At 40.6% G+C, this 21,694-nt stretch overlaps 1 protein-coding gene across 1 annotated transcript in view; it reads right to left on the reverse strand.

Annotated features, from left to right (window-relative positions):
• VRK2 (VRK serine/threonine kinase 2) overlaps positions 1–21,694 on the reverse strand; it is a 40,436-nt gene that overhangs the window by 2,620 nt on the left and 16,122 nt on the right. Inside the window, exons 8-13 of the mRNA XM_065059370.1 lie at positions 17,428–17,560; positions 9,096–9,216; positions 6,515–6,573; positions 4,638–4,819; positions 696–869; positions 197–397 (exon numbers count right to left, since the gene is read on the reverse strand). Of these exons, the coding sequence (XP_064915442.1) occupies positions 197–397; positions 696–869; positions 4,638–4,819; positions 6,515–6,573; positions 9,096–9,216; positions 17,428–17,560 (870 nt within the window). The remainder of the gene's footprint in view (positions 1–196; positions 398–695; positions 870–4,637; positions 4,820–6,514; positions 6,574–9,095; positions 9,217–17,427; positions 17,561–21,694) is intronic.

Raw genomic sequence — 21,694 nt, forward strand, 5'->3', positions numbered from 1 at the left:
CTATACACAGACTTTTAGTGTTTGTAGCAAACATACCTGTAGTTTGCACTTTGTGGTACAGTGGGTTTGGGTGTTGAGGGTTATTTTTGGTGGGGGTTTGTGGGTTTTGTTTTTGTTTTAAGCCCTTATTTGTAGAAAAGCTGATATTTCCTTCCCTGGGTACTACAGCTGTTCAAAGCTAACACCAAAACCTCACCTTTAGTGGGTGGTCAGGCTCCTGGGTCGCAGTGTGAAATCTAACTGGCGTTGCTTCAGGCTGGAAGTGCCGACGTGTCACCCAAGCGTGGGGCCGGCTCAGGCCGTTCGTTTCTTCCTCTTTCGCCTTGGTTTGCTTCTGGTGCGCTGGTTTTGGTGATGTCTTCCGTAAGTTGGGATGTACAGGCAGGAATTCTGTATGCTGAAGAGAATTCAATAACGTTCACATTTATCACAGGTAGCATTCCAATACTTGGACATGTCAAGCTTGAGACAGGTAAGGGCAATGCCCTGTTTGCACCTATCCCCTGGGCTGACAAATCTGAGATTTATGTTTGGAATAACACAAGCCAGTAACATACAACAACTTCTGGAGTTTGTGACATAATACTTGGCTATTTTTGAACACTCTTCTTCCTTGCTCACCCCAAAAGGTGGACACTGAGCAAACAGAGCAGACGAACTCCCAGGGGAGCCCATGAGTTATTACAAATCCTTACCTGGTGAGGCTCTGCTTGCCGAACCACCCTGTGTAATGGACTTGGCTTTCCTTCATCATGGAGTTGTTTGCCTGTTACTCCCATACAGGCTTTGTTTTGACACACGTGTTCATCACCTTCCATCTTCTTTTGCTTCTGCTGAACTGGTTTTGGCATAGGCTTTGGTAACTGAACCTGTTATTGTACAGGGAACAACTTTGTTTAGCAAAAAGAAGTATGTCAAAAAGAGAAACGTTGCATCTTCAGTACCAGGAACATAGAATGAGAGTAAGGTTTTAATCTTTCTCAAAATAATAGTTTTCAGTGTTTGAATTATCAATAAATGTCTTCTTCAAACAGCACAAAGTTAGAGTGATGCTATATTTGGGAAGTACGCTATAAAATAAATTAGAGTTGTATGTTTCAAAACATTCGCTAGTAACCTTTATTGGGAACGATGCCAGTAAGTCACTGTTTCATTAACAGGTAGAGCTGAATGCATTCTGTATCACTGGACTGAGTCAAACACAAAACTCCCTAAAATAATCACCAACTTTTCTGGCTCCGGTAACCTAATTGAAGAGTTAAGGCTTATATTCTTTTACAGTCTTCTAAAATGCAAATGTGGAATACACAGTGAAGAGTTGCATGAGTTAATGCAAGTTTTTTCCTGTGCTGCTCTAAGCACTAAGTATCAAATGATGTCTGGTTTTGGCTCTTGTAACTTGGAAGACAAATGTAGCCAAAACACAGGCTGTATGCCACATGCCTTTGGTACTTTGGCACACTAATAACTCTGCAACTCTAACGTTTGCATATGGGCCTCTATGCAGCAGCTGGATCTGAATATAGCAGCTAAAAAAAATAATGGGCTGCTTTTTCCTACTGCAAATTAAATACATACAGGAGATAGAAACTGCAAAACCTACGTACCGTTTAAAATGCCACTAGCACCTCATACATTGCTTAATCCAAAACACCTTTTAAGAACACAATCCGTAGTTCTGCTCTGTGAAAATTACTGATGGTTAGCAACATAAAGATCTAGCTGTTCTGAATAACTCAAGCTGCTTTCAAACAGTCCACCCCAGAAAAAAAAACACTGCAGACAGCCCTGAGAACCTAAAAATTACAATATTCCACGCTAATAAAAATGATGGGTTGGTTTTGATGCAATTATTCAAAGTAAGCAGTCAGCTGGCCTTATCATACTTCATCTGGCCCTAACACTTTCACTGGGGGTGAAAAAGCTGAAAATATTTATCCAGTTCCAAAAACTGTGGTAAATAAAGTTGAAAATTAACACAATATTTTATCATCTATGTTTGGTGTGCGATTGAAACAAAGAACCAGGATGTAGCCACTCTGAGGCTTCTTATGTCGTCTCACAATTAGATTCTTGTACTATACAGGGAGCTGCATCTTAAAATTCATGTTTCCTAGCAATTCCTCTTCAAGAAGCTGGTGTTACAAGATCCCTTTCTTGGTACTTACGGGTGTTTACTGGTCTTCAGAAGGGAATTAACCCAAAAGCACCTCTTTCCTGTGTACCAAACTGGTAGAGGTGGAATCAGACAGGTCACCTGGAGTCACATTCTGCTCATAAGCAAGAAGTGAGGAGACAGTGGATTGTTTGTAGTGGCTCCCACTATTCTTAGGTTGCCTCTTTAATGGGAGAAGTGTTTGGTGAATAAAAGGAGAGGTGGAAAGGGAATGCAGAGGGCCGAGATGAAACGAATCAGCCCCAGGATAACGACAGACAGTGCCGTGAAGAGATGCAGTGGGAAGTGCCTGCCTGTCAGAGAAGAGTGTCAGGGCTGGAGCACCAAAGTGCACCAAGCCTTGAATATCCACAGCCAAACACCACGGCCTGAAAAATCCAATTCTCTGAAAATAGCAATAAATGTAGAGCAAGTTCAGTTATCTGCTCTCTCCAGTTGTATTTAAATACTCCTTAAGTCCTTTGGATATCCCTAGAAGATTTTTCTGCACCTGTTTTGCAGTGAGCATTGCAGGAAATTTGCACACATAAGCAGCAGAGCTGGCCAAGGAAACACACGTAAAACCAGGTGATCATCGGAGCAGCGCTAACATTCTTCCTATCCAACAAGCAAGACACTCAACACAGAATTTCTCTGAACAAGTGATGACAGGTGCCAAGTTTTAGTAACATGCAGACATTCCCCCTGATCTTGTTCTTGGCCATCAAAACCAATTCTGCGTCAGCCTACAGCACGAGAGTGGTGAGAACTGACACTCCTCACTCCTGGAGTTTTCAGAGGGGTTGTGCACTTGCAAACAGCGAGTGCTACAGCAGCTTTTACAGCCTGGAAGGTCGGGATCAGCTTTTGTGCCAGCACGCTGTCATGTCTTAGGCCAGGCAATAAACATTAAAAAAAATAGAGTTACTATTCAGTGTCTGCCTCCAAGAAATCAAAGACTCTTGTGAAGCAGAGATCCAGCTGGATCAGCTGGAGATCGGTTACCAGCTACCTGATATCCCAGTTCAGAAAACAGTACAAACATTTAAAAAAGCCTCTCAAATTAGTGAGGACAAAGTGGTTGCCATCCCAGCAAGAGAAATACTGGCACTGAATTACCTTTTGGGTTTGTTAAAAGACAAAAAAAAAAAGTTATAAAAACAGAAAAGTCAATAAAATTGCTAAAATAAGTATCTGTAATCACCAAGATCAAAACCCAGTGCCTTTTCATTAAACATGAACTTTTGTTCTGCCTTCCATAATACGTAAATAGTGCTGACAATTGGTTTGCGAGGCACTTGCTACAATAAAATGTAATTGTATCATGAGAGAAAGGTGACAATCAGGAGATCATGAAAAAATTACATATTCTCACTGGTGGTTAATTAGCCATGCAAAACCCCCTCAAACAGATATTCTCTTCTATTAGGAATGATTACTATGCAGGCCTACAGATGTCAATACCACAGTCATTCAAATACTTCTTTCCCTACTAATTGAAGGTTGTAAAGCTCTGGTGCCAAGGTTTTGCTTCCAAAGAGCTAATTTATGACTAGAAGGATATTTTATGTCTTCAGTTGCAGCAGCTACAAAACTCAGCAAATCAGAACCATCTGTGCACCGATACTTGAATCACCATTCATCTAGCAGCCTATCAGTCACATTAGTTTGCATCCTGCATTCTTGGCTCACGTACGCTTGTGATGGTCCAAAGTTCACCAGAAATATTAAAAATGAATGGTACCTTGACCCTGCCTTATTGCACACGCAGCAGAGACAGAAACGGGGCTTTTGCATACGGGCAGTTGCGCGGCAGAGGGATGCTGGGACTGACATTTCCCAGCAAGTCCAGCAAGACTGCTAATTACCTCAGTTGCCACTTATTAAAACACAGCTTTATGAACTGTGTACTTTCAGACTTAAAAGTACAAAAGGAAGAAAATAACAATAGCTGTCAGTTTTAAAATTCGGTGTTAGTGCATCATATAGTGTTCCAGTAACAGTTAAATCTCAGAATAATACCTCCTCCACGTTCCTGGCTGCAGGAGTATAAAAGGCAAATGACAAAGAGCAGTTTGAAAGTGAGAAAATGAATTAAATGCTTTCACTAATAAAGGTAACTTTGTTTTTAATCTGGAATGAAGGAAAAAACCTGGCATTCAGGCTTGTCTTCAAGATGTTAGTGAACAAAGTCCTTGACTTCCCCATTATCCTGAAAGTAAATCATTCTCCACAGACCTACCGCTTTGAAGTGAGAGGCTGCAGGTCAAAAGGACTCATGACAGTTCTTCCTCCTTAAGGGTTGACATCCCACGTTTTAGCAAAGCCAGGGGAAACAGGAATTAACAAACACGGTGTATTTAAGGCATAAGAACTGCTGTGTCAGTCTCGTTTTGAGATCTTAAGCTATTTCCTCTTCCACAAAAGAAAAGGCAACAATCAAGCAGGAGATGGCAGAACTGATCCCAGAACTCTTTCTTACTTTTGAAGCTGTAGCCGCACGGTGGTTTCGCGCGCACGCTGCGGCAGAAAATTCCAGAGGGCCGTCGTAGCGAGTTCCGCTCGACTCTAGTCCATCCAGCAGGATTTTCTTGAGCACTTCATACTTTGGCTTCTCATCATAAGCTAAGCCGTAAACACATGCCAAAAACTTGGATGTTTCACCTGTGGAGCATATTTTAATGGAAATTTCACTTGGTGCAGACCTAGAACTTCAGAAAGAATTTCATTCCAAAGTGGTTGCCAATCCTACATTGCCAAACAAGATGACACAATTTCAGCTACAGACACGCTCAAAACACAGAACTGACAGTATCCTGTCTTGTTGAGATGAGAAAAGGAAAAGACAGACTTGGATAAACAAGCTAAACCTTGAGTGCTATGTCTCATTATGCACATGAAAGCTAAGTAGAAAAATTAATCAAAAGACTTTATCGACAAATATTGAAAGTTGTGTGTAAAACAGAACTGTTTCCTATTTGATAGATCATAATACCCCTTTAAATATTAACTACTCTCACCAACACTATTTTAATCTGCACAGATACTATACTCTGAAGGCTTTGGAAAAAAGCAACATATTGTTTAGTTCTAATACTCCAACAAATATTGGTTTTGAGATTACATCCTAAAGCAGTCTAACAGCAGCATTATTTTGCTATTATTGAGTGGTTCTGGAAACAGGGAAACCACTAAATGGGCAGAAATAATGCCATTAGGAAAAACATATGGGGTGGATCAAACTTCGCTTTCAGTTGGAGACCCAAGTGTATCCTAAAACCCGAGTACTACACCAGATATTAGCATCTGGTAAAATCCCAGCAGGAAAGATTGATTAAATATGCATACACATCATGAATATATTTTATGTCATACACGATGCATTCCAATAATTCCAATACAGAACGTGAATAAATAAAAAATAGATCCTGACTTTTGAAGGAAGTTTGGTGTTTTCCCTGGGTTACTTATGTATTTCAGTGAAGGAAGAAACACAAGACAAACTGTCCGTTCATTTGCTTTTTCAAACTCTGAATACTGAGCAATAAACCTTTTGTAGACAGTTGCTTACTATTTCCATACCAACAGCTACTTCTGTTTCTAAAATAGTTCCTAACACCTTGGATTACATACGGCTAAGATCCCTTATGTCACTCTATGGCGTAGATCACAGATGAGACTGATCAAGATTTTTGTACTACAACACACTGGGGCTGAAAATGTAGTCATCTTTATATCATCTACTTAGTACTTGATGATGGGATAATGCAGGAAAGCAACAGAACATGAGTTCCTGCAATAAAAGCGTTAAGTATCCTGTGTCAGTAAGCACCACGAACCGTGTATTGCAGAGTGACCACCGTTCAACAGCATCCAGGAATTTACCTTCTCCCCTTGCGCTAACAAGCCTTTGAGCTGAAAATGCTTCAAGTATAATAAGCTTTACCTGAAGGGCCTGATCCAGTTCCGCTAAAGTCAGAAACATGAGTTCAATTTAATTGCGCCCTGAATTAATGAGTGCGACATAACCTAACAATGAGTATTACATAGATACTGTGTCAGCAACTAAATACAGGCAAAATTCTTCTGTCGGATGGGTGTGTGTAAGAGCGGTTCATGCAGGCTGGATTTCAAGGGCTTGATTCTGCTTGCACACTGTAGCTTGCCCTAAGAGCTCAGCCCTGGCAAAGGCCTCTACCTTAAGGTGCAAAACTTCGCAATACATTTAAGATTTTCAATTGAAGACTCTGTTAAATTTGTGTTACTTTTACTTCTGCTTCCCCCAAGTAGAGTAAGACGTTTAAGTGGTTTTTGGAACGGGCTAACGAGCTGTAGGGTACATAGTGCGAGCACACTTACCACAGCTGCTTCCAGAAGAATCCCATTCCAGCACTGAATGTGGGAGCTCATCCATAAGTCTGAAACAACATGAGAGTGCAACAATTTAATGTGGTTTTGGAGCAGGTGATTCTTCATTTGGGATTTAGGAAGACAGCAAGCCTCAATTCCAAAGGGAGTGGACCTCCAGGATAGCTAATGATTCACAGTACTGCTTTTCAAACAAAATCTCCTCTTACCAGCTATATTTTTAACTCTTTGGAGACTGCTGATTTCAGCAAGACCAGGCTGACAGCTAAGGCTGCACTTTAAGTTTTTCTTTGCAGATGTTTTAAGCTTTCTAGAAAGAAAAAGCCTTTGAGCTGAAGTTGCTTTTTCTGATTTCAGCGCAGTGATTAATATTTGTATTTTGGAATTTACGAAGCACTTCTGGTCTGCCTACTAGTCATTTAGCATCAGGTTCTTTCTGCCACATGGCTCATGAGCCGCGGGGTGATGGCCCTCAGGACTGCAAGCAGGCACGGCAGGGACAAAGGGGGAGAGGGAAGTTAGACACTCTTAAGCCCCATGCACTTCATAAACTGAAGGGCAGGGCCACAGACGTACCTTCTGTCCATCCAGAAACAGAAATAGCAAAGGACACTGGAGCTCAGAATCAATCAATCAATCACGCACTAAGAATGGATGAAGCAACCGCAGCTCTCACCTGGTGCAGACATGAAGCCAGATCATCTCCCAGCAGCTGAAGGAACCTGCAGCTGCACGAGCCCGCTTGCCACAACGAAGTGAAATCTGTTTGTCTATCTATTAATACTGTTAAGGAACCCTTTTTTGTTTATTTGCTTAAAGGCGCCATAAAGATCCAATCAGTACCAGGATGTGTTCTAAAATGCAAAAATTTGGGATGCATTGGCTAATAACCTTCAATTCAATTTTCTGCTGTGTAGTATCAGAAACAGGGGTTTCAATTTGGGGGAAATGAAACATTTAAATATAAATATTTGCCTGTAATCTATCTTAAATTCTAATTCAAATGGAGCTTCTCTTCTGATTACAGCATAGCACAAACATTTCTAAACTGAAACATACCAGCAGTCCTTAATGCCCAAAGCTTCGGCACAGTTGCCTCATCAACCCAGCATTACTGGAAGACTAAGAACTTGTAGCAAAGGGATGAGAGGAGGAATGAAGTGGTGAGTTTGGGGTGCTGCTCTGGCTCCTGCCTTTCGGCTGCACCCCAGTGCCAGCCCCAGCCCCAGCCCCACACAGACCCCACAGCAAAGGACCCACATGCTCAGAAGGGATCTGACTGTGCTGGTAATGTATTAACTGATAAGCAACTGGATACACTCATCTATCCGGATGTCTATTTCTGGCCTTTGAAAACAGTATGGGCACTGAAAATTAAGATAAATAGAAGGGGATGACCCGGGGAAGTTACTTAATACCAAGAATTTAATTCAATAGACTAATAGGATATTTCTGATACATGGAATCTGTATCATTTTCCATGCATTTCCTCTGAGCTTCTGTTCACTGGGCATCCTGCAAATGTGAGCAATTTAAGGGTTAACCGCAAGGGAAGAATTAGTGAAGCTGCTTGATTGATTAAATTGATTTAACATTGAATTGTATAAGTGTTACCTTGCAGGGGGTTGTGTAATGATCAGAACTTCTAAAGGAGAAATATTAAATATAACATCCGATGTCAACATTTACAGATGCAATCTGTATTATCCGCAGTCTGCAGGCTAACCTTTTCTCTGCTGAGAGCCCATGCCACACTGAATTTGCAGATTGATTTCTGTGGATCAGCTCTCCCTATTGTGTACCTCTGTTGTGACTTGCCCTACTTAAAAGTTTGCTGCCTTCTCCAGTTGCGCCGTTACATTTATGGGCAACTACTCTTCTGTGTAGCTTTCCACAGGCTACACTGGACCACATGCAATTAACTCTCTCAAGTCCCAATTGTAAAAGCAGAGAAAGAAAACACTAATACACTCTGTTGCTTTAGTAAGCTGTAAATGAGTCATGCTGGGGAAAAGGAAAGATTTTAATCAAGTTCTTCAATATTTTTGTAGTTAATTGTTTGCAACAGCAGTAGGCTTATATAACATTAAAAACCTACATAAAAACATCTGAAAAATAGTATCATATAGAAAGTAAAGTAAATTAAATGCACATGTGGAAAAATCTTTCCAGAGACGTCTGTCCCATAGTCTCTGGAAAGTACCCATGAAGATTCATGGAAACACCGAACTTTCTGATGTGTAAGACAACCTGTACTAAGTCACAAACGCTTTCTTCAAAGAAGAGTATTAAAAAAACTACCCAGCAGACAAACCAGCTGTGTACTGTGCCTTTGAATTTCTCACCTCTCCGTAGCAGCACATACATGAGCATGTGCAAGAGGGTATACATGCACAGAGTCCGCATTTTTAACCGCTTCTAGTATCTCAATTAAGGAAAATGGTATTACCTTTCTCGTAAGGTGCTATGCTAGGAGATGTAAAGGTGTCTTTTTTCAGACCTGTTTTGTTAAACGATGAGGATTTTGCAAGCTAGGATGCACGTGCGCGTGTATGTGTCGCTTTATACTCACTTTGTTTTCGCAGCCTGGACAGCTACAGGGTCGTTCAGGTTCTGTTCCCAGGGCAGCTTCCCACACAACCACTGCAGCATGCAGTAGCCAAGGATTTCAAGGTCACCTCGTCTGGACGGGGCTAAAAAGAAGGGAGGGAGGGGTGGAGAGGGAAAGAAAATAATAGAAAAAAAAGATGAAGAATAAGAACCTCTTCTTAGGAAGTAACAAAAGACTTTGATTGAACTAGTGTTGATGAAATATGAAAAAGCCAAATGGGCAAAGTGTTTTGTTTATTCAGCTGTATTAGCCCTAAAACGCCCCGGCGTTTGGCTGCAGGCCACGGGCAGGCAGTGACTTGTTGCTGTTGTAGCCAGGGTCAGCTTCCTCACCTCCTCCAGCTCCATCCTTCCTCAGCCTGGCCTGTCACATGGACTTGATCCCCGTGGCCTCTGACATGATCCAGACAGCCCATAACCGAGTACCAACACTTTCTCAAAGAGCCAAGCAGTAAAACAAAGAAATAAATGTCTGCTGCTAAATTGCTAACACATGTTCCAGGAAGTCCATGGGGTCCACATTGGTCATGCAGGGACCCTGCGAGTGCAGACTAAACACTGATGGCCTTTCCTGTTCTCCTACAGAGCTGCTTGAACGTGGAAGATATGACAAAAGTGCCATCTAGTGTACATTTACACACCAAAGTTGTCTCCTTACAAGCACCGTGTTCAGAGTCACAGCACAGGCTAAAATACACTTGCTGTTAGCTTGTGTAAACTTACCACTACTACTTCCAAAAAGAAAGTTATTTCAGGAACAACTTACTCTCATCTTGCACACCCCAAACAGATACGCTCACTACAGAATACAAATACAGTAGATACAATTCCATCCAAAAATAACCCCATCCCCAAACATCATCTATGCAAGAAAACAGGTAGCGGAAGTTAATCTACAGATTGATGTTTCCAAGAGAAAGAGGAAAGAAGTGTGATACTAATAGAATTGCTATTGCTTGCTGCTATTCAGAGGAAACGAAACTTGAAAATATTGCAGCGATCCTGCATGTTCAGTTTGTCTTTGTACACATTGGACTTGCAGCCTATAGTTTGCAAGTGAAGACCACACAGAATCTGCAAAATCGTGATTAAAGAAAGACAGATGTACAAGTTAAATTTAAGATCTTCCAAAATGAACTTGCACTTTCCAGGAAAAAAACAAAAAAGAGGATTTCAGATTTGTTTGGTACTTTTTGTCTAGCGCGAAGACGAGTAGTTGAGTGTAGTGCTGTTAATCCAGCTGTAAACGGTTATCACATTTTATGGGCCTTCATTAAATAAATTCCAGAAAGTCACTCAGCAAACCTATCTTTTAATTTTAAAAGTCATCTGCTAAAAGCTACGGTGCCAACACATCATAACTGTTTCTTGTTACCATACACACATTATTGTAAAAGCAGAGATTAGTTCTTCTATGTTCTCTATCTTAACTGCTATTAGACTACGGGATTATTAAAGGCCCTTCAATCTAACAGAATGCTACAACATCCCTTGGGTGTCGTTTATTTTCTGCACTAGATTCAGCAACATCCTAATGCAAGACTTGGCTCTCATATTAAAATAAAAACACACAATCTCTACCACTTGCTGTTCGGTAGTGATTTCTTCAGCCATAAATCTCCTGTTAACTGTGGAACAATTCCATTCATACACATGTGTTCACAACTCCTTTTTCCATTATGGCAATTCCAGATTACAACCATATCAGGCAGCACTTTTGCTTGCAGATCCTCTCATTTGCAGCCGACGCTTTCCTGGCACCTGTTTGTGTAAGATGGGCTACAGAAAGTGGCCTCCGGAGAAAAATTGTCAAAAAGACAATGGGCCGCTTTTTTTCCACTGAGGGACTAATTGATATGAATCTGTAAACAATGCTAAGTCAATTAGATTTCAGAGGCTAACCTAAGATAACTCATTTTCTGACAAAACAGTCCCCAGAGAGTCAAGTTTACTTCACAGTTAACGGTTTGGCCATGACTAATTACCTTCTCGCTCCCATGCAGATCGTCCAGCCATTTCCTGACTAAGGAGGGCAAAGCCATCGCCAACCGGGAGGTGCGTGTGCAAGTGAGACCTTACGAATGGCACTTCCTAAAGCCACAGCCCTCGGCTAGGGGAGAACAGACCAAAAAAAGGTACGTACCTCACTAAAAATTAAACGGGGAAATGTTTGACACAGAGATGGTAAACTCCCGTGTCGCTTTATCTCCCAGGTCACTGCAAGTGTTACTACAGAAAGACATTTACATGTGTTTTTCATAGAACCACATGAAAATGTCAACACTGGATGATTTGACTGCACAAGCTGATAGTTTCTCTCTGCCGCTTTGTGAGCTCGGCGTTAGAGATGCCAACTTCCTCAACTTCCTAAAGAATTTAGAGACTTAGTACAAAGTATTCAACTCACTGATCTTTAATGAATATTATCCACAAACAATAGAATAGATTTCTAAGCCTAAATAAAGCACTAATACCTAAATCTCAACTATATGTTTACTTGAAAAAATAAATCCGCTAATACAATTGGTGGTTACAAGAATTCTTGATAAATATTAACTGAGAGAAGTCAATCTGGCTTAATTTTAAATGTGATAGCCATGCAAAAATAAAACAATTCTGCTTGATAACTTGTCACTGCTACAAGAGTATACATTCAAAATAGTACTTATTTAAATCATTTTCTCTGTAAACTAAAACCTCGTTGGCTCTTTTTTTTTTTCTTCTTTCTTTTTAATAGATCTTTGATTTCTGCTTTTCTATTAACCAGAAATTTTTTAATCATTACTTTAATCTCATATGGAATACTATTTAGTGGGAATATGTCGGCAATATTTTATTTCACAATATTTTTATAGTTTAATTTGTTAATTTTAAGATTTAAGGCCTGATTCTGTCCTCACTCCCGCAAAGATAAATCAGGAACAATTCCACTGAAGTGAATGAATTAACAGCCATGTCAACGAACTCCGAGTCAGGCTCTAAGGAGTTTTATACACACCACAAACACACTCGACATGCAGGCACGGCGTTCAACGTTAACTCAGAATAACGTAACCGAAGCAATCCACCCTGAGGAGAAAATATATTCTGTATCTCCATAGACTGGATTTGGCAACTATCTGAGCCCCTCATTTATATGCAGATTCCTATTCCAAAACAGAACATAAATGATATCACACCAGCCACAATATGCTCTCCAAACTACACTGCTCTCAAGAACTCGTCTGAAACCCACGTAAAAATGGGAGTTTTCCTTGATGGCCCTTATTAAGCCAACTTTCTCAAGCCTTTTGGAACGATCTAGGAGGCTAACGAGTGACAGATGAAATGTTCTTCTATTATTTTTAATTAGCACTGTTGCATTATAATTTCAACATCGATGATTCTTTAGATTGGAAGCTTTTCATAACAAGGATCATTTTAGTTGCTCAGATTGCATCGACACACAGTGGAACCTCCAGCTCTCACTGGCGTTACAGCACACACGTTCCTATTCATTCACAACGCAAACTCGTACCATAGCCATCAATCCAAAAGACCCTAAAGGAAAGGAGTGTTAACATGACCACGGAGCAATGTAATTAGGTTTAAAATGCATTATCACAAAGTTTTAATATAATAAATGAACTAAAAGTGATGTAACTTCTTGACTCAAGGTTGAGATGATTAAAATAAAACAGACAAATACAAGACTTGTCAAAAATCAGTGCATCTATTAGGGGGCAGGAGAAACAAAAAGACCAAAGAAAAAGCTAATAATTAAGTATTGCTTCCCCAAGGTGCTGGTCAGTCTGAGGAGTTCAGTGCAGCAGGATAGTCACTAACTGAATAGTGGGTGGCTACAGGGAAAAGGTTAGATAAATATAGATAAATTTATGAGAAATGTTAATGCTTAGAGACCATTCTGTATCAGGCAGGGCAACTGCCATAGGAGTCGGGAACAGTCTCTCTTTCCCTCATGTCCAGTTCTGCACCGTTAGCTTGGCACATTGCTGGAGTACTCACTGACAAAAACCACCACCGCGGAATACCGGAAAGAAAAAGAAATCCAGTGCAAACACGGTGTCTTCACATCTCTTCCAGAGAACCCCGTTTGGGACGTGGCAGAGCTGTCCTGCAGAGTCACAACAGCCTAACGAGCAGACAACATGCATGGGAGCTTCACCGCGAGATCTGGCTGGGAGATCAAACTGTGGTGGCAAGAAGTGCAAGGTCAGAAGTCCCTCTTCTGCTGGGCACACATTTCTAATCCAACACTCAGAAACTGCGACATTTATTTCACACTGCAAAGTTCCACCCATTTTTCACCAGGACACTTCTATTTTCCTTTTATTTTTAGGATTTACAGTTTGTCCCACACATGATCTTTGGGAAACACACACTGAACTGCAGCAAATCAATAATTCATTTGACTGCCAAAAAAATCCAACAGGCTTCCCCTGACTCTTAACTCTGCATGGACAGACACCAAATAAACCTCTTGATCCAGAACTATTTAGAGCTGAAGGTCTCTGGAAGTCATGCAGGCTCAGAAATAATATGTTTCCAGGCATGGGTGTTTATATTCTTGCACATCCTTCCTCACAAAATGAACCCTACATATATTACAGTCAACCCCTGCATGTAATACATGCATGTAAAAGAAAAATGGCCAAGCACCGAGCTATGTTTTTAATATCAAACAGCAGCAGTAGATACAGGTTCTGCAAGGATTTTGGTAGGAGATCTACGCAACGCAAGAGATGGCGAAACTGGTAATAGTTACTGTGAACTGTTGTTAAAAGGAAGAAGAGAGTTATCTCGAAATCTATGGCAAACACAAACATATGCTGGAGTGAATTCAACATAGACAGTTCATACTCTTACGTTCATCAATGATAGCAAATTAAAACTGGTCTTACGCACTCAATGCACAGGACTGGAGTATTTAAAAAAACTCAATATGTTAAGCGCAGTATATCTCCAGAGAAATTAGGTATTGACTGCATGCCTCAGTGAGTAGAAAAATCTACAAAAATCCATAGGACACATTGATCCCAATATTACTTTTTAACACTAACTATGTAACAACTTTTTAAATGCACACTGGGTACAGATATAATTCTCTTTAATTATCAATGAACAAACAAAAATGTAATACTGTTTGTACAGTATGGTCTTTAGAAATGAATACAATTAATACACTCAAATACTTCACTACAACTAACAGCGTAGTTGTGCCATATGAAATTTGCATCAAATTAAAATGTTTTAAATTTAAAAAAAACCCCATATGCTCGTTGCAATAAGATCGAGCCACCCAGTACAGGAACGCTGATGGGGTGGATCAGATCCTGTGGCAAAGCCCAACATAGGGCCCTGACTGGGTTCAAAGTGAAGTCCAGACACAGCCAGGGATGCAGCTGATGCTGCAAATACTTGTGAACACCCGGCAAGTCTGGAAGGCCCCAAGCAGCACCGCGGCACAGAAGAACCAGCCTGCGGGGCCCACAGACCCAGGCAGGGCACAAAACTAAAGGGAGTAAGTCATCATGCAACTGGGTTAAACTGTCCATTCGACTAGGGAACACCAGTGTTGATTTAAATTAGGGGGAAGTGGTTGCATTTGATTGGTGTTATGCAAGGAGGTGATCAGCTTCAAGCATTGCCAAGAGAAACTTTTGAAAGCAACAAATTAATAATTTGGTTTTACATTTCAGCATGTACCTCAAATTGCTCTATATGTTCAGGTAGCTACTTTATGAGCAAGTCAAAATGTTCTCATTTGTCTAGCTCAATACAGCAACTGGTACTATTCAGGGGTTTTGAGGTTTGAGATATTCATGTTGCTAGGTACATTCAGGAAATGCCCTCTGGAAAGGATCTCATTTATATAAAATAACATTTAAAAATTAGAACTCTATTCCAAGAGCATTGAAATAAAAAAATGCTCCACTCTGATAAATTGGGTAACACCAGAATGAAGGCCGTTTATGTAGCTTCAGTTTGCCAACAGTGAAGCAGACTAAGGTAACAGTTCAGCAGCTACAAACAGAAGAGCACCCACCTCGCTTGGTGCGTGAAACTGCACCGAGACTCAATCCCGAGTTGGGAGTACAGGAGATTGTTGAGCAAAGAAGCCCTTTGCCCCAGCTGGTGGAAGTCTTTTAGTATCCTGAAACACCTTCGCAATTCTAAAGCTCACACAAGGGATGAGATGAGGGAAACCAGTTGCTGTGTTCTGCCATCTGGACCCGTGCAAGCTCCAACAGAAGTTGCTGCAGATGCGTATTTTCCCTGGGATGCTGAGAGACCTGCTGCAAATGGGAGAGTCTGGTAATTTGACCTTAGTGGCTTCAGGCTGTTCCAAGGCCAGAGCTGAGTCATTTGACATGAAGAGTTCGGATTCTCCGCAAGATACCAGATCATGTTGCGCAGCCTTTTCTGGCAGGAGCATCAGAAAAATCTGCGCATCTTCCATTTGTAGCTATTAACAAGCACTACATTTTCAAGTGTAAGATGGGGATACTCTCCCTCAAGCTGCCTTTCTGAATATTTCATTTTCTGGAGTCCTCCGCTTTTCACCAATTCCGTCACGGCTTTAGCTACTTGACAAGGTCATCTAACCCATAGATTGCAAAAGATAACAACTTAAGTCACACTTGCCTGTGCACACCCTTCACCACCCACGTCTGTAAAATCTCTCTATTCCTTCAAATAAAAGGAATTATTTGTCCTGCAACCACACACCCATCAACAGACACCTGCCCACTAGACAAACTACCTGCTACCACTATCCAACTGCCAAATCCCACCTACGCCAGTTTCCATCTATTCTCCAAACAGCATCCACATCAAATACCAGAACACAGCCACATTGCTCACGCTACTAGGAAAAACAGCCCGAGTCAGATCTCCAGCAAATGCGCTGCATGCTTGGGAGGGCTAGAAGAGGCTGAAACAGATGCCCTCTTCATCACAAAGTATTTTTTAGCAGGTGAAATTGTGCAATTGTCTTAGTAGCAAATACTTGACAGTCTTATTTCATTTTTCCTAATGACCAGAGTTAAACGATTTCAGGTTTTAACAGCGCCGGCAAATTATCAAGACCCTCTACATTACATGGTCAATGGTCCTTTTAATAGAAAAAGCAATAATATACAGTTGTTTGTGCCAACTAAAACTCGTTAGAAAGTATTAGTTTAAGGTAACAGTTCAGCAGCTATTAACAAGCACAAATTTCTACGACGGTTTTCACTTGTGACACTATGATCCGAACAAAGCTGGCAGCAGAAAACCATTCCTTCTGTTTTAGAAGATTTTGGGGCTGATGGGGAGGACAGGGGAAAGGAAAGTTAACAAAAACAGTGGTTTGTAGCAAGAGTCAAAGTTTTTCAATAATCACCATTTTTTTACCTAGCATAACATTAGAATTGACTTTTTGTCTTGCTGACATAGCAACTAAGAAAGTTGTGTTGCATTGACCATATTGATTGCGAACAATGCAGCCATCAGTGGGACTTTGCACCATATATTTTCGATATTGACCTCCCATTCCCTTTTCCATGGCTCTATGGGTCTGCTATTGGATTTGGACTGCAGTGTAATAAACAGCTAAGGTTTAATTAATGGTAAATGAATACAAGACATAGGTTATGACTTTAACTAATTAGGGAATTGTTGAATTAAGTCTGCCTTGGAATGCAAGGCAGTACAATCAATATCCAATAAAAGGACTATGTATGTAATTTACCTGCAAATGTGTTTCCAATACCATCAAAGTGAGTTTAAATAAGTAAGATATATGAAAGGCTACTGGAAAAAAATTACAAAAAGTTAACACTTTATGGCTTCAAAAAAGGTTTTTCTCCTGGCAGAAGGAATGTCATCTTGAAATATCCTCTCACAACACAGATGGTGACACTCAGACACAGCTCTCCCTAAAGGACAGTGCAGCCTCAAAACATTTTTCCTTGACAACACAACGTTAGAAAATATTGCCTCTGCCTCTACAGAGGAGAGCAAACACAAACCAGTACTCCCAACATGAACTAATTAAGTTGAATGGCAAGTTCTTCTTGGGGCATCTTGGTCCACCTTCCAGTACCGTACGTCCAGCAGCCTTTTGGTTTGAATCGTGCTGCCCCCTTCCCCCAGCAGCCCTGGAAAAGCATTCCCAGGTACAAGAAGTCACCACACAAGGCTCTGATCAACCCTGAGCAATTCCCAGGACTACTCCTATTGTATACATCAGCTCACACAGCCTGATTACTCATTCTGTAATCACTTCTCTGAAATAAAAAAAAGAAACCTACCTACTCCCTTGTGAGCATCTAGGCTGGTAAACTTTATTGTCCCATTATGGCCCTTCCTAGGATTTTCCTGATACTGTTTGTGGTTCCCATTGGGACAATATCTGTAGGAAAGTCCATAATCTGCAAGATAAACCTGGAAGACATGAACAGACAAATGAATAATGCTTTTGTCCTTTGCAAGTATAACCTTTATAATTAAGTCTTAAGAAACGGATAGGTTAAGGACAGCCTTAGATCTAAATTTTATTAAACCAAATGGTGCCTCAGGATAAAATATGTACAACTGGGGGCTATAACAGCTGCCCTCCCCATTTAAATCCTTCCACTACTATATTCTTATCTTATTCCAGAGTCGAGCAGAATTTCAGTCTTTTTATTTTGCTCCTAAGCTCTCCCCTCTCCAGGTGGGCATCGAGACATCATGAACTGCAATATGCCTTTTATGTATCCTCACGTTGCTTATGGGATCCCTTCCTCACTTTACTTAGACAGGCACATACACATCTCTGTTCAAATTTTCCATCAGCTGAGACTGTACAATTTCATAAGAGCAGTGCAACTTAAAACCAGAGGAAACAAGAGACAGCAGCTTCCCCCAGCCAGACTGGCCACAGGGCTCCAGCACTGACAGGGACCGTGACCACGTAAAGTGTTAAGATACAGCAAAATAAACTAGCCCTCCTGCCCCAAATTGCTCCTGAATTCATAATACATCTTAAAAAGGCACAGACTTCACTCTAAGCTACTCTGAAGCAAATCCATAGAGTTAAATCAGCGTAAAAGAAAAAAACATCTGGGTCCCCACTGTGTATGTTGCAGCAAGCTCACGCATTCTGCCACATTTACCTTTCCACCCCGGCACAGGTGAGTTTGTTTCTTATTTTTCCAAAGATGCTTTACTATAGCCACCTAATAACCATAGGGAGGAAGCCTCTCAGTTCTGAATGATGTATCCAGGAGATGCGCTTGTATATTGTTGAGACTTCACTGTGAAAGCATGAACTGACTTTAAACTTAGTCCTGCTCACTTTTATGATATTTGGAGCTGAAAACAGAACAGCTCAGGAGAGCTGAATGTTACTTTCAGTTCTTCTGCTCCCTGTCAAGACAAACCCAAACATGCCATCTGGCTCCTACGCCTCTATTTCTCTATAGGCATCGTGCACGCAGAACCGCATCCACGTCAATTCTGCCACTCACATAATTTAGATTAAGGGCACAAGTCCGCACTATGCAGTTCAGATTAACATGTTCTACCCCCCAACAGGGGTAGACTTAATACATGCACACGGGCAATTATTGCAGCGCAGCTGACAAGCAGTAACTTGTTGAAAGCAGCTGGAATTTAATCACAATCTGTCCACCCCACAATATCCCATAGGTTATTTTCTCACTCTCATTTTCACACTCCCACCTGGCCTTTGCTCCTCACATTGACCAGTTCTCACATTAGGTAATTGCTTTTTTTTTTTTTTAATAACTATCCAAGTATGGTATTTTCACTTTTAAAAAAAAAAAATTAAAAATACTCCAGACTGGTATTATATTGCCAATGGAACTGATCGCTGGGGCTTTTAAAAGCTAAACCATCTGATAGAATACAGAGATCATTTCAACTGAATCTTATTATATTATAAAGGAAAACTTCTCTTATTCAAACCTCAGCTTTGTTTCCTCTTTAGCTAAAAAAAGTTTATACGTTAAAAGTCTACAATAAACTCTTCTGTCACTCACTGTAATTTAATTATGTTACTCCTGGTAGAGGAAAAACAAACAAAAAAACCCTCAAGAACACTTAAACACATTATTTTGTACCGCATTCTGTTGAACTACTGATTCCTGTTTGTGCTCCAGGCAACTTCAAATCCTGGGATGGCCGGTCTCTTGGTTTTACTGTTTCTGCTGCAGGATCTGTGCTGATTTGGAGCGTGTAAGCTGGGATGCACACTCACTTCCTGCAGGGTGAAGGCTTTGAAGATTCCCAATGATGTTTTTCACCTGACAGACTATACAAACTGTGATACAAGATTAAAGACCGTAGGCAGGTTTAAAAAATCTAGGACAAGGCGTAAGCTTCATTGGGTTGACCGATTTGATTTTCTCCTGCATTTGTTCTCCAGCGTATTCCTGATGCTCTGGTACCTGCCCTAATTGAGCCCACAGTTGGTGTGAGAGAATTAATTTAAAACTACCCTAATATCAAGTTTTACGAGTCTTCTGCATCCTTTGTGGGCTGGGAAGGAGACAGTAGGCTAGAAGGCGTATTCTTCCCAGGCTAACTGGTACATTTTGGATTTTGCTTACTATAGATTTCTGACACATACAGTTGACCAAATAGAATAAGATTAAATACAGAGCAGATTTAAACCTTTGAAAATCCATGCTATGTCTTTTATTAAAAAGAGATTTTTAACTGTTAAAAAAAAAAACAATGCAAGACAAACATCCCTGCCAGCCCTCTGGTTCTGTCTGGGCTGGGAACGCTAGCTTATGTGATAGACATTCCCATATGGCAGCCCAGCTTTGGTGGTCTTTCAAACTATCTTAACAACCAGGAATCTAGAAAGTAGCCACAGAAATTTGCTTGAACTACATAAAGAAGTTAGTGGTTATCCTACAGAGAAATCTCAGTAGCTATGTACCCTTAATCCATTTTTAAACCACAGATTTGTTTAAGGTACCCTTGGTAGCAGTATCAGCAGAGCACTTTTAAATTTACACTGAAAAACCCCTCTAAAGGTGAGAAGTAGCTTTAGGTTACCCTGACTTCGGCGGCAAGACCTGGAAACCAAGCAGCAATCACTTCTTAAAGCCACTCACACGCAATTGCAGAAACATCTATGATTGCACCACAGTTTGCTCCAGGGGCTGGGCACGAATCTCACTGTTCAGCTTCCTTCTAGCTCTGCCGTTTTTCACTTCCACAACTTTCACATGACATTTTTTCCACAAACATGGCAAAGGCTCTTGGCCACCACCAAAAATCAATCCCCTCCAGCTTGTACAAAAGCAGCAATGCACCGTTACAACCTTGCCACAACCATTATCAGAATGACTACGTTATTTTAAATTACCGTTAATTTCTTTTTATCAGTTCTCATTATAACCCTTTCATCATTAAAAAAGATATATAGTTCTTTATAGCTAGCTGTCACTTTTTGTTAATGTAACACAACGTGCCCTTCCAAATTTGCTGAGAACATGGCGAGTAGGGATAGTTAACAGATTTGTAGGTTGATGCGAGTTTTTTAAGGATATAAGAAGGGGGAAAAGATTATGAGTACTAAAGAATATTGAGAAAAATCAAGTCAGTGTTAGCATGTGTTTCAATATCATAAATATTTTTCATCTGCATGTTTTTTTTAAAGGAACAACAAAACAAATAAGAACAAAAAGAGAACAAAACATATGCAGAGTGAGATAAACAAGACACTTGAAACAAGAAATGGTAACATGGGTGATGAAGGTGCAACAAGTGACAGAAACCTGGCCCAGCTGGGTTAAGCTGTGTTACCCTGTAAACTCCTTCCTACGCACTTTATTTTAATTCATTTTTGTTCGAGTTTCTCTTTTTTACACATCCCAGCCTGCACTAGGCTCAGCAGTGCTTAGCACGGTCTGTTATTAATAGATTTTGTTATTAGGAGCCAGATTTCTGAAGTCTTCACACTTAATTTCATGCAAACATGAACGTGCCCATCTTATTCAAGCGAACTGCCACACAGGCACAAATAATTATTTATATGCACAAGCAGCCAGCTGTAGATTCTGCAGTCCTCCTGTCCTTTCTGTGCATGACTCCATCACAGTGCTTTATACCTCAGGTGCTAAATATCTGCTAAACGTATAAAATTCTTACAATTTGTATATGTTATGATATATAACCGCCCTGATCTGGGAAGTTACAAGCCTGGCACTATGCATTCTTGTGGTATTCTCTTTATCTTGAAGTACACATAGCAGGAGATCCATTGCTGAAAGGATAACAATACAGTGATTTTCTTTGTACACTTTCCAGTGGTTCCATTAATAGGCTTATGTAATGCACTGTAAATAATTAAGTAGATACCTACTAATAAGAGGGAGATTAGTTGCTAATGGCCATAGTGCTGTCAACTTCAGTTGGATACATGACAAAAAGGCTAAAGGTCGACTGAAGTCCCTCTTGGGCCAGGAAGTCTGAAGCACATGTTTGCAACAGAAATGGCATCTCTCACAAAATAAAAGCCAAGGAAGGAGGAAAGCGGGTTAAACAAATGAGAGAGGG

Source organism: Columba livia, chromosome 3 (genome assembly GCF_036013475.1).
Source record: "Columba livia isolate bColLiv1 breed racing homer chromosome 3, bColLiv1.pat.W.v2, whole genome shotgun sequence".
Classification (NCBI taxonomy): Eukaryota; Metazoa; Chordata; class Aves; order Columbiformes; family Columbidae; genus Columba; species Columba livia.